This window comes from Salmo trutta, chromosome 24 (assembly GCF_901001165.1).
Source record: "Salmo trutta chromosome 24, fSalTru1.1, whole genome shotgun sequence".
Classification (NCBI taxonomy): Eukaryota; Metazoa; Chordata; class Actinopteri; order Salmoniformes; family Salmonidae; genus Salmo; species Salmo trutta.
This window is the reverse complement of record NC_042980.1, coordinates 34,090,617-34,104,577: the sequence shown is the minus strand read 5'-3', so window position 1 is coordinate 34,104,577 and position 13,961 is coordinate 34,090,617. Positions and strand designations below refer to the sequence as shown.

Genomic DNA, 13,961 nt, shown 5'->3' with positions numbered 1-13,961 from the left:
AACAAAAACGGAAGGGATCTTTTGCAGCTCTGTAGAAGCCTGGGTCTGTACTTTGTCAATGGTAGGTTACGGGGGGACTCTTTGGGGAGATTCACCTACTGCTCACCTCTTGGCCACAGTACAGTAGACTATATGATCACAGACATGGACCCTTTCTCTCTCAGCTCATTCACTGTCAAGCCACTAACACCTCTGTCTGATCACAGCCAAATTACGTTGTTCCTCAAAAGAACAGACCTGGAAACAACCACACATTCACAGCCCAGTAAGCTGTACAACATCAGAAATTCATACAGATGGGCCCAAAACAGCACAGAAGAATACCAGAAAGCAACCTGGAACCAAAATATCCAAACACTCTTAGATAACTTTCTGGATACCACATTCACTCACAGTAAAGAAGGCATCAATCTAGCAGTACGAAACATCAACTATATATTCAGGCAAACGGCAAAAGAAGCACAATTGAAATTGATAAAAAACTAAACTAAAAAAATCACAGATGACAACTGGTTTGATGCAGATTGTAAAATTATAAGGAAAAAACTTAGAACACTATCCAACCAAAAGCACAGAGACCCAAATAATGGTGAATTACGCCTTCATTACTGTGAGACTTTAAAACTCTATAAACGTACACTCAGAACCAAAAAAGCACAGTACAACAGCAAGCAGCTGACACTAATTGAGGAGTCCATAAACACAAACAACTTTTGGCAAAATTGGAAAAAAATAAAAAAATCTAAACAAGAGGAATTAGCGATACAAAATGGTGACATATGGACAACCCATTTCAAAACACTCTATAACACCATTCAAATTGACACAAACGCAGAACAACGCCAAATCCATGAGAAGTTGAATGGATTAGAAAAAGCTATAAAGGACAATCAAAACCCATTGGACTCCCCAATTACTGACCAGGAGCTCTATAAGAAACTTCAGGCTCTCAAATTTAAAAAAGCCTGCGGACCTGATGGCATCCTAAATGAGATGCTCAAACTCACTAGTGCAAAATTTCAATTGGCTATATTAAAACTGTTTAATTTGATCCTGAGTGTAGGTTATTTCCCTGACATCTGGAATCAAGGACTCATAACCCCAATCTTTAAGAATGGAGACAAATTTGACCCTAACAATTACAGAGGCATTTGTGTGAACAGTAACCTGGGGAAGGTTTTCTGTAGTATCATCAATGTAAGAGTTCTAAACTTCCTTAATAAGCACAATGTCTTGAGTAAAAGCCAAATTGGATTTATACCAAAACATCGCACAACTGATCATATTTACACCTTACACACCCTGATAGATAAACATGTCCACCAAAATAATACCAAAATATACACTTGCTTTATCGACTTCCAAAAAGCATTTGATTCTATTTGGCATACAGGACTGTTCTACAAAGTTATTGAAAGTGGTGTAGGGGGTAAAACATATGACATAATTAAATCAATGTATACTGGCAATACGTGCAGCATTAAAATTGGTAAGAAAAGAACAGAATTCTTTAACCAGGGGCGGGGCCTTCGTCAGGGTTGCAATCTGAGCCCTGCACTCTTCAATATTTACATTAACGAATTGGCCACTATTCTAGAAAAATCCTCAGCCCCTGGTGTTAGTCTCCACAATTCAGAAGTTAAATGCCTACTCTTCGCAGATGACCTATGCCTGCTGTCACCCACAGCACATGGCCTACAGCAGAGCCTGGACCTGCTAGAGCAGTACTGCCAGACCTGGGCCCTGGCAGTAAACCCCAAAAAGACTAAAATAATGATTTTCCAGAGAAGATCCAGATCTCAGGGAATTAGACCAAAGTTCTCAATTGGTACAAAATATATAGAGTACTGTACACACTACAATTACTTAGGTTTAAAAATAAGCTCAACTGGACACCTTAATGAGGCAGTGAATGAACTGAGAGAGAAAGCACGCAGGGCATTCTAAGCCATTAAAAAGCAAATTCAAATTGAAATACCTATTAAAATTTGGCTAAAACTAATTGAATATGTCATTGAACCAATTGCACTTTATGGCAGCGAGGTGTGGGGTCCACTTGCAAAACAAGATTTCATCAAATGGGACAAACACCCCATTGAAACCCTACATGCAGAGTTCTGTAAGATTCTCCTACGTGTCCAGAGGAAAACTACAAACAATGCATGCAGGGCAGAATTAGGCCAATATCCACTAATAATAAAAACTCAAAAAAGAGCAATTAAGTTTTGGAAACATCTAAAATACAGTGACCCCCTCTCATATCATTACCAAGCCCTGCAATGCCAAGAGCTGAGCAAAGAAAAGAGTCCCCTCATCCAGCTGGTCCTGGGGCTGAGTTCACAAACCTGTTCTACTAACACACTGAAGCCTCAGGACCAGAACATCCAATCAATCAGAATAAACCAAATTACAACACAGTCAAAACAAAACTACATTGCTTATTGGCAAACCCAAGCACAAACACAAAGCAAAATGCAGTGCTATCTGGCCCTAAATCGACAGTACACTATGGCTAAATATTTGACCATGGTTACTGATCAAAACCTTAGAAAAACCTTGACAAAGTACAGGCTCAGTGAGCACAGCCTTGCCATTGAGAAGGGTAGACACAGGAAAACCTGGCTCCCTGTAGAGGAAAGGCTGTGCAACCACTGCACAACAGCAGAACCTGAGACGGAGCTGCATTTCCTGACAAAATGTAAAAAATATAAAACAATTAGAGAGTGTCATTTCCCCAAATTTGAAACCCTTATTCAAGGTTTCAAAGACCTCTGATGAGGATAGGCTACCCGTCCTGTTGGGGGAGGACACAGAGAGCTGTGGGTTGGCAGCGCACTACATTGCTGCCTGCCATAAGATGAGGGACAGTGTCTGACAGACCAACCTGCACATGTCCTCTACTGTATGATTATTGTTATTGTTGAATGTATGGTTATATTGACCGTTGGTTATTGTTGTTACTGTTGTCCCGTTGACAATTTTTGATTCTCATTTTTATTTATTTTTTATATTGCAAATATCCAAAGTAAGCTTTGGCAATATGTACATTGTTACGTCATGCCAATAAAGCGAATTGAATTGAATTGAAAAATTGAGAGAGAGAGAGAGAGACAGAGAGAGAGACAGAGACAGAGAGAGAAAGAGAGAGAGAGAGACAGAGAGAGAGACAGAGAGAGAAAGAGAGAGAGAGAGAAAGAGAGAGACAGAGACAGACAGAGAGAGAAAGAGAGAGGCTAGGCAACACACATAGACAATGTAACTATTGTTTGACGATCAGTGACACTTCACTCTGGCATGCCCATGTCCATCTCATAGACTGTCTGCATTTCTTTACTCCCTCCATGTCTCTCTCTTGTCTTGTCTTCTCCCTCTCTCTCCATCTCTCTCTCTCTCTCTCTAAAGCATTGGTTGCTGTGGTGACAGCGAGGAAACAGCCTGTTTGTGTGATGATGTCACTGTGTCTGTACTGTGCTCCATTGTGTAGTGTTTCCCCCGAGGGCAGGAAAAGCACGCCTGCGTCACCACCCTCTTGAGGTGATGCACTGCCGCAGACAGTGATGTCATTTCCTGCCAAGGGCACCAGGGGGCTGGGTGGAGACAGGAAGTGCTCGTCTGGGCCTCAGTGAGCCCTAAAGGATGTCATTTGTCCCCCTAATGCACCCCACCCCTATACCAAGCCTACCACTCTATTCCTCTTCCTCTTCCTTTTCCTATGATCTGATTAGTGAAGGTCGATGGCCTGCCGTGACGTCACATGCCATCCGTTCTTTATCTTTGAGCTCAGACTTTACCCATAATGCCTCTGGAGATGCCCAAAGAAGGTTGCAGTGAAAGGCAGGTCTATGAATGTACCTTCTTTCCTAACTAAACCTTTGTTTTCTACTCCCTCTGTTCCATTTGCTAGCAGAGCCAGTCAGCAAACTAACCCAAGCAGACAGAGTGTAGCGTCAGAAGCTAGCTGGCTGTTCAGTTGAGCTAGTGTTATCATGGATCCTGAACAGACTGGCAGTCTGAAACAGTTCTGTCCACTAGAATAGACCCGTCTGGACCCTTTTCTCTTTCTCACTCATAGTCTATAGACACACACACACACGCAAACGCGCACACACAAAAGACATGTCATCCAGCCTGGTTTATACAGGTTAAAGGTGATGGTGTTCACACTTCTTCCACAGACTTTATTGATAACAGTAGGATTTACAGAGAAAGCGAGACTCCGGGGTCCTCCTGCTGTTAGCGTAGCGCCCAGCAGGCTATATTTAGCCTAACAGCAGTGATGACTCACTTCCTGCCTCACTACAAAGGCACTTCCTCTCAATAACACAGCTAAACCTTGCACCTTTACCAGCTAATACCGTGACTTACTTAACTCACTTAATCCTCTTGGTTCCTGGAGGAACATAGGGCCTGTACTAAAGTCTCCCAACATTGGCGGTAATGCATATTATAAGTATTGTAACGAACACCAGGGTAGGGAAGCAAACCCGGGTCACTGGCGTGAAAGGCAAACACACTATGCATCGCGCCAATAGGGTTAACCCACTTGGTGGGAATTGTAACGTGGCTCCAATTTGTAAGTCGCTCTGGATAAGATGACGTAAATGTAAATGTCATATAGCGAGGATTGCTACAGTATTCAAGTGACCAATCCTGCATGTGAGGGAGAGAAAGGAGAGAGAAAGAGTGTGAGAGTCAGAGAGAGAGTGAGAGAGAGAGAGAGAGAGAGAGAACTAGCACTCATTTCAGAATGCTTTTATTCACACTAGAACGTACGTCTGAACACTGGGTACAGAATCATCTCGGAAGACTAGAGCACTGTTAAAATGCATACGCCTGGTATACTGTCAAAGACATGTAAAGATATTGGCACTGCCAGCCAGCTGCAGACTGGTACCCGTCTGCACAACCTCTCCTCCCCCATTCTCTGTACCTGGGCACTGATCACACACACACCTCTCAGTCCTGCCAACTGTACACGAGACAAGGCTTAGCCAAACCTAGAGGCATGCCGTGATCTCACAGTGCCACTGTGTGCTAGAGCTCTTAAACCCGCACTGTGTTTGACGTGTGTTGTGTAAGTGGGTAAAGAGTGGACCGGAACAGTGTTTAATCAGTCCAGACTCCAGACCTTACATAACTCCACATAGCCCTAACTCTATTGCTACTGCTAACACTATTGCTACTACTAACTCTATTGCTACTGCTAACACTATTGCTACTATTAACACTATTGCTACTACTAACACTATTGCTACTGCTAACACTATTGCTACTACTAACACTATTGCTACTACTAACACTATTGCTACTACTAACACTATTGCTACTACTAACACTATTGCTACTGCTAACACTATTGCTACTACTAACACTATTGCTACTACTAACACTATTGCTACTGCTAACTCTATTGCTACTGCTAACACTATTGCTACTGCTAACTCTATTGCTACTGCTAACACTATTGCTACTGCTAACACTATTGCTACTGCTAACTCTATTGCTACTGCTAACTCAATTGCTACTACTAACATTATTGCTACTGCTAACACTATTACTACAGCTAGTGCTACGCTCCTGGTTAGAGCCATCACTGCTGTTAAAAGCTACCACTACTGTTAACAGCTAACATAGCTCCTAGGCTGCTAAAAGCTAACAACTGTTAACAGCTAACACAGCAACTAGGCTGCTAAAAGCTAACAACCGTTAACAGCTAACACAGATACTACTAACAGCTAACACAACTGTTAGTCTGCTACTACTGGCACTACACTCTACACTAGACATGAGCCATCTGACCAGGACCCATCTCCCTCTCTGCCTGTCTTTTTCCCTCCTACGTGTCAGCAGAGCTATAATCCCCATACCAATCACACTATGCCAGCTATCCACAATTAGAACAGAGAGAGTGAAGGGGGTAGGAGGAAAAGATGCCAGAGAGGAGAGAAAGAGGAGAAGAGTGAGGCTCACGAGAGGCCCTCTTGCATGTGGTGGTTCCTAAAATTAGCAAGTGGCTTTTGGTCAGGCAACCCCTTTACTCAATGCCCTTTGCCCCAGCCTCTCTCCCTCACCCTCACCCATGGGCATCCCAAACCAAGTCCAAACTAGGTTTCCTGAGTGGGAGTATCCATTACTGCAGTGTCATGGACCTGGCACTGTGCATGCTGCACACATGCACTCTGACATATTGGGCACATGAGTGTGGTCTATATTTGTCAGTGCTCCTCCTGCCAGCATGTGAATGACAGATTCTACGAACTGAACCATTCATGTGTTATGAATATTCAGAATACTCAGAGAGGGAACATGACAGACAGACAGACAGACAGACAGACAGACAGACAGACAGACAGACAGACAGACAGACAGACAGACAGACAGACAGCAATACGGAAAGACAGACAGACAGACAGACAGCAATACGGAAAGACAGACAGCGATACAGACGGATGGACGGACAGAGAGACAGACACACAAGACAGACATATAGACAGAGAGAGAGACAGACAACGATACGGAATGACAGACATACAGTGCCTTCGGAAAGTATTCAGACCACTTGACTTTTTTCACATTTTGTTATGTTCCAGCCTTATTCTAAAATTGATTAAATAAAGAAAATCCTCAGCTATCTATACAAAATACCCCATAAAACATTTATTTTATTTTTTTTGCAAATGTTTACAAAACATAAAAAACAGAAATACCTAACTTACATAAGTATTCCCGACTATTTGTTATGAGCTTCAAAATTGAGTTCAGGTGCATCCTGTTTCCATTGATCATTCTTGAGATGTTTGTACAACTTGATTGGAGTCCACCTGTGGTAAATTCAACTGATTGAACATGATTTGGAAAGGCACACACCTGTCTATATAAGGTCCAACAGTTGACAGTGCATGTCAGAGTATAAACCAAGCCATGAGGTTGAATTGTCCGTAGAGCTCCGAGACAAGATTGTGTCGAGGCACAGATCTGGGGAAGAGTACCAAAACATTTCTGCAGCATTGAAGGTCCCCAGGAATACAGTGGCCTCCATCATTGTTAAATGGAAGAAGTTTAGAACCACCAAGACTTTTCCTAGAGCTGGCCGCCTGGCCAAACTGAGCAATCGGAGGAGAAGGGCCTTGGTCAGGGAGGTGACAAAGAACCCGGTGGTCACTCTGACAGAGCTCTAGAGTTCCTTTGTGGAGATGGGAGAACCTTCCAGAAGGACAACCATCTCTGCAGCATTCCACCAATCATGCCTTTATGGTAAAGTGGCCAGACGGAAGCCACTCCTCAGTAAAAGGCACATGACAGTCCGCTTAGAGTTTGTCAAAAGGCTCCTAAAGACTCTCTGACCATGAGAAACAAGATTCTCTGGTCTGATGAAACCAAGATTGAACTCTTTGGTCTGAATGCCAACGTCACGTCTGGAGGAAACCTGGCAACATCCCTACGGTGAAGCATGGTGGTGGCAGCATCATGCTTTGGGGATGTTTTTCAGTGGCAGGGACTCTGAGACTAGTCAGGATCGAGGCAAAGATGAATGGAGCAAAGTACAAAGAGATCCTTGATGAAAACCTGCTCCAGAGCGCTCAGGACCTCAGAATGGGGCGAAGGTTCACCTTTCAACAGGACAACGACCCTAAGCACGCAGCCAAGACAATGCAGGAGTGGCTTCGGGACAAGTCTCTGAATGTCCTTGATTGGCCCTGCCAGAGCCTGGATTTCTACCAGATCTAACATCTCTGAAGATACCTGAAAATAGCTGTGCAGCAATGTTCCCCATCCAACCTTAAAGAGCTTGAGAGGAGCTGCAGAGAAGAATTGGAGAAACTTCCCAAATACAGGTGTGCCAAGCTTGTAGCGTCGTACCCAAGAAGACTCAAGGCTGTAATCGCTGCCAAAGGTGCTTTAACAAAGTACGGAGTAAATGGTCTGAATACTTATGTCAATGTGATATTTCAGTTGTTGATTTTTCATAAATTAGCAAAATGTCTAAAAACCTGTTTTTGCTTTGTCATTATGGGTTATTGTGTGTAGATTGATGAGGGGAAAAAAACAATTGAATCAATTTTAGAATACAGCTGTAACCTAACAAAATTTTGAAAAAGTCAAGGGGTTTGAATACTTTCCGAAGGCACTGTACAAAACAGAGAGACAGAGACAGCGACAGACAGATGGACAGACAGACAGACAGACAGACAGACAGACAGGCAGACAGGCAGACGCAGGCAGGCAGGCAGGCAGGCAGGCAGGCAGGCAGGCAGACAGACAGACAGACAGACAGACAGACAGACAGACAGACAGACAGACAGACAGACAGACAGACAGACAGACAGACAGACAGAGAAACAGACAGAGAAACAGACAGAGAAACAGACAGAGAAACAGACAGAGAAACAGACAGAGAAACAGACAGACAGAGGCAGACAGATGGACGGACAGAGAGGCAAACGGACCTTGTCTCCGCTGGAGTAGAAGAAGTAGCGCAGGCGTACAATGTTGCAGTGGTCCAGTTTCCTCATGATCTGCAGCTCACGGTTCTGACAGGGAGAGAGACAGACAGACATCAGTCAATACTACTTACTGTTACAACAGGATACAGCATGAGAGAACTACAAGACAAAGGTGGGTCAACAGCAAACAGCAGCAGAGACAGAGAACCAGGTTAACGTAAGAATCATACATAACGTAAGATAATTACTTGCCCTCAGTCTGGAGAACTCGTAAGTCCACAAAAGTCTCCAGCCAAACAGACCAAGAGGAAGAGTAGCCACCCACAGAGGAAGAGTAGCCACCCACAGAGGAGGACAAGTAACCACCCACAGAGGAAGAGTAGCCACACACAGAGGAAGAGTAGCCACACACAGAGGAGGACAAGTAGACACCCACAGAGGAACAGTAGCCACCCACAGAGGAACAGTTGCCACTCAGAGTAATGGTAGCCACCCACAGAGTAAGAATAGCCACCCACAGAGTAAGAGTAGCCACCCACAGAGTAAGAGTAGCCACCCACAGAGAAAGATTAGCCACCCACAGAGTAAGATTAGCCACCCACAGAGAAAGATTAGCCACCCACAGAGCAGGAAAAGTAGCCACTCACAGAGTAAGAATAGCCACCCACAGAGTAAGAGTAGCCACCCACAGAGAAAGATTAGCCACCCACAGAGAAAGATTAGCCACCCACAGAGCAGGAAAAGTAGCCACTCACAGAGTAAGAATAGCCACCCACAGAGTAAGAGTAGCCACCCACAGAGAAAGATTAGCCACCCACAGAGTAAGAGTAGCCACCCACAGAGAAAGATTAGCCACCCACAGAGTAAGATTAGCCACCCACAGAGAAAGATTAGCCACCCACAGAGCAGGAAAAGTAGCCACCCACAGAGGAAGAAGAGCACCCACCCACAAAGGAAGAGTAATCACCACAGAGGAAGAGTAGCCACCCACAGAGGTAAAGTAGCCACCCACAGAGGACAAGTAGCCACCCACAGATGAAGAGCAGCCACCCACAGAGGTAAAGTAGCCGCCCACAGAGGACAAGTAGCCACCCACAGAGGTAAAGTAGCCACCCACAGAGGACAAGTAGCCACCCACAGAGGACAAGTAGCCACCCACAGAGGAAGAGTAGCCACCCACAGAGGTAAAGTAGCCGCCCACAGAGGACAAGTAGCCACCCACAGAGGACAAGTAGCCACCCACAGAGGAAGAGTAGCCACCCACAGAGGTAAAGTAGCCGCCCACAGAGGACAAGTAGCCACCCACAGAGGACAAGTAGCCACCCACAGAGGACGAGTAGCCACCCACAGAGGTAAAGTAGCCGCCCACAGAGGACAAGTAGCCACCCACAGAGGTAAAGTAGCCACCCACAGAGGACAAGTAGCCACCCACAGATGAAGAGCAGCCATCCACAGAGAAAGAGTAGCAACAGGCAAGATATCTACTCATGTTTCAACAATGGAGGACAGAATCTCCCCTCGTTCTTATGGAAACCATGGATTTCATACATGGACTGACAACTGTTTCATGCATTATGTACTCAGGAGCTTACTGTATGCACTAAGCGATTTTGTGCAGAGAATTTTTCCAGCATGTGCCTGTGTTATCTGTACATTTTAAAAGGCTGCAGCATATGAGCGAAGAAATCACATTTATAGCTGTGTGTGTGTGTGTGTGTGTGTGTGAGAGAGAGCGATAGTGTGTGTGTGTTTACTTACCTTACTCGATATTATACTGTCTTAGCCAGCTCTCTCTCTTCCTCCTTCTCTTTCTCACAGTTTCTTTTAAGAACATGAACACTCCATATCCACTCTACGCTCCATACAGAGTGATTGTGTAATGGTTAAACTAGAACATGGAGCGTTCTGTAGCGATTACAACATATGTACCACAACCACAAAACGGTTTTAAAATGGTTAGAACATACGTGTTCCATGCAGAACAGTTGTATAATGGTTAGAAAACAGAGTGTAGAAGAGCAGCTCCTTGGATGGAGAGTAGTGTGAGAGACAGAGGATACAGAGGGTAAAAAGGGAGTCCAGACCAGACAGAGAGCCCTCTGGGAGTTTATAATATCCTGAAGGCCAACCAATATTTTAGACCTGAGTCCAGCCTAGTCATTGAACCTCCACGGAAACACACTTCCATCCCACCCTCCCAGCTCTGATCCACACTGGAATGCAGGGAGGGAGAGGGAGAGAGAGAGAGAGAGGGAGAGGGAGAGGGAGAGAGAGAGAGAGAGAGGGAGAGGGAGGGAGAGAGAGAGAGAGAGAGAGAGAGAGAGAGGAGAGGGAGAGGGAGGGAGAGAGAAAGCGGGAAAGCCAGGAGTGTTGAAAATAGAACTCCAGGAATGTTTCTAGGATACACAGCCATTCCAGAGTGACTGGGAGTGGAGGTTGGGAATGACTTGAATATAACCCTGTCACTAAGGACGAACAGGGCCGCTGAGTTGTTAGTACACTGACAGAGACAAACCATCTTATACTCTTACAAACAACCAAAATGAATATATTACTGTATGCATGGACACAAATGAGCAATGTCAGCCAACTACTTCAATCCCGTCAACCATTGAGCCACGCCCTCAACTTGCCAGTGACATCACCATCCTCCAATGTGGTTTTTCTGTGTCTCAAAGACATAGAGACAGACCGGCAGACCAGCATGCATGGTAGTAAGGCAACGCCCTCTTTCCCAGCGCCAGGGAGAGAAGAGGATGGTAGTGCCATATGGAGCAGAGCAGAGCAGCAGACGGCACTGCAGTCATTACTGCTGACCTGTCATATACTGCAATGGGACAGAGAGGGTGAGGAGAGAGAGAGAGAGAGAGAGAGAGAGAGCAAGAGAGAGAGAGAGAGAGAAGGAAAGAGAGGGGGTGAGAGAGAGAGAGAGAGAGAGAAGGAAAGAGAGGGGGTGAGAGAGAGAGAGAGAGAGAGAGAGAGAGAGAGAAGGAAAGGGAGGGGGTGAGAGAGAGAGAGAGAGAGAGAGAGAGAGAAGGAAAGAGAGGGGGTGAGAGAGAGAGAGAGAGAGACTTGTTCATTATCTATTTCACTTGCTTTGGCAATGATAACATATGTTTCCCATGCCAATAAAGCCCTTAAATATAAATTGAAAATGAAAGACTGGTAAACCGCAGTGACATCATGACACAATCACCATGGATGGTGTCATACAGACAATGGCCCTATCAGGATGGTGGAGCAGAGCACACTCCACACCAATCAGGAAGAAATGGATGGAAAAGAGCAGACGCTCTGAGCTATCAGACCAAGAAAAATCTACAATGCATAGGGCTCTAAAGTGCGACCAATTTGGACTATGCTCCGAAATATTTTGCTGTGTGACCTAGAGTTTAACGGCTGAGATCCTTTTAACGCATAAATTCAGACAGCCACGCTTTCGTCGCCCTCATGCTGATGCTAGGAAGCAGGCTAGGTAATGCTAGGTATCAACAACCAATCCAGTAGGGGCTGGAAACTATAGTGAACTTCGATTGGTCAATAGCAATGCGATGTCACGGAGTACACAACAAAAGTGAATATTTTCTCAGCTTTGGTCCCGCCCTGTTCATGCTCCCTCGCCCATGCTCACGTCGCCCAACGGTCCACCCACCCACTTCGCTTCCTTCATTGAAAATGAATAGGCTTCCGCTGTTTCATCACCCCAAACATGCTATATGGAGCTCTTGTGTGAATTTGGGAGCACAGTGAGACAAAACATATTCCAATATATACAGTACCAGTCAAAAGTTTGGACACACCTACTCATTCTAGGGTTTTTCTTTATTTTTACTATTTTCTACATTGCAAAATAATAGTGGAGTCATCAAAACTATGAAATAACACATATGGAATCATGTAGTAACCAAAAAAGTGTTAAACAAATCAAAGTATATTTTAGAATTTAGATTCTTCAAAGTAGCCACCCTTTGCCTTGATGACAGCTTTGCACACTACTCTGTGTCTCACAAAGACACGGTGGTTGGAACCAAAAATCTCAAATTTGGACTACCTCATGAAGCTGGTTGAGAGAACGCCAAGAGTGTGCAATGCTTTCATCTTGGCAAAGGGAGGCTACTTTGAAGAATCTCAAATATAAAATATATTTAGATTTGTTTAACACTTTTTTGGTTACTACATGATTCCATGTGTTATTTCATAGTTTTGATGTCAACACTATTATTCTACAATGTAGAAAATAAGAAGAAATTAAGAAAAATCTGGGAAATTCTTTATATTTTTATTTAACCTTTATTTAACTAGGCAAGTAAGTTAAGAACAAATTCTTATTTACAAAGGCGGCCTACCCCGGCCAAACCCTAACCCGGGCGACGCTGGGCCAATTGTGCGCAGCCCTATGGGACTCCCAATCACGGCCGGGTGTGATACAGCCTGGAATAAAACCAGGGTCTGTAGTGACGTAGTGACGCCTCTAGCACTGAGATGCATTGCCTTAGACCGCTGCGCCACTCGGGAATGAGTAGTTGTGTCCAAAATTTTGACTGGTACTGTATATACAGTGGCAAGAAAAAGTATGTGAACACTTTGGAATGACATGGATTTCTGCATAAATTGGTCATCAAATTTGATCTGATGATCTAAGTCACAACAATAGACAAACATAGTGTGCTTAAACTAATAACACACAAATTATTGTATTTTTCTTGTTTATATTGAATACATCATTTAAAAATGAACAGTGTAGGTTGGAAAAAGTACTGTGAACCCCTAGAACCCCTAATTGCTAAAAACTAGTTTGCAAAAGTGCACCTGGATGTTCCACAGCGCTACTGGCAAAATATTCTGTGGACAGATGAAACTACAGTTAAGTTGTTTGGAAGGAACACACAACACTGTGTGGAAGAAAAAAAGGCACACCACACCAACATCAAAACATCATCCCAACTGTAAAGTATGGTGGAGGGAGCATCATGGTTTGGGGCTGCTTTGCTGCCTCAGGGCCTGGACAGCGTGCTATCATTGGCGGTAAAATGAATTCCCAAGTTTAGCAAGACATTTTGCTGGAGAATGTAAGTCTATCTGTCTGCCAATTGAAGCTCAACAGAAGTTGAGTGATGTAACAGGACAACGACCCAAAACACAGAAGTAAATCAACAACAGAATGGCTTCAACAGAAGAAAATACACCTTCTGGAGTGGCCCAGTCAGAGTCCTTACCTCAACCCGAATGAGACGCTGTGGTATGACCTCAAAAGAGCAGTTCACACCAGACATCCCAAGAATATTGCTGAACTAAAACAATTTTGTAAAGAGGAATGGTCAAAAATTCCTCCTGACCGTTGTGCAGGTCTGATCCGCAACTACAGAACATGTTTGGTTGAGGTTATTGCTGCCAAAGGAGGGTCAACCAGTTATTAAATCCAAGGGTTCACATACTTTTCCCACCCTGCACTGTGAATGTTTACACGGTGTGTTCAACAAAGACATGAAAATGTATAATTGTTTGTGTGTTATTAGT

The 13,961-nt window shown here is 44.2% G+C and overlaps 1 protein-coding gene across 2 annotated transcripts in view; it reads right to left on the bottom strand.

Annotated features, from left to right (window-relative positions):
* LOC115161154 (glycogen synthase kinase-3 beta) overlaps positions 1-13,961 on the bottom strand; it is a 54,121-nt gene that overhangs the window by 9,661 nt on the left and 30,499 nt on the right. For both annotated transcript variants that reach the window (XM_029711922.1, XM_029711923.1), the window contains exon 3: positions 8,448-8,531. In XM_029711922.1, the coding sequence (XP_029567782.1) occupies positions 8,448-8,531 (84 nt within the window). The remainder of the gene's footprint in view (positions 1-8,447; positions 8,532-13,961) is intronic.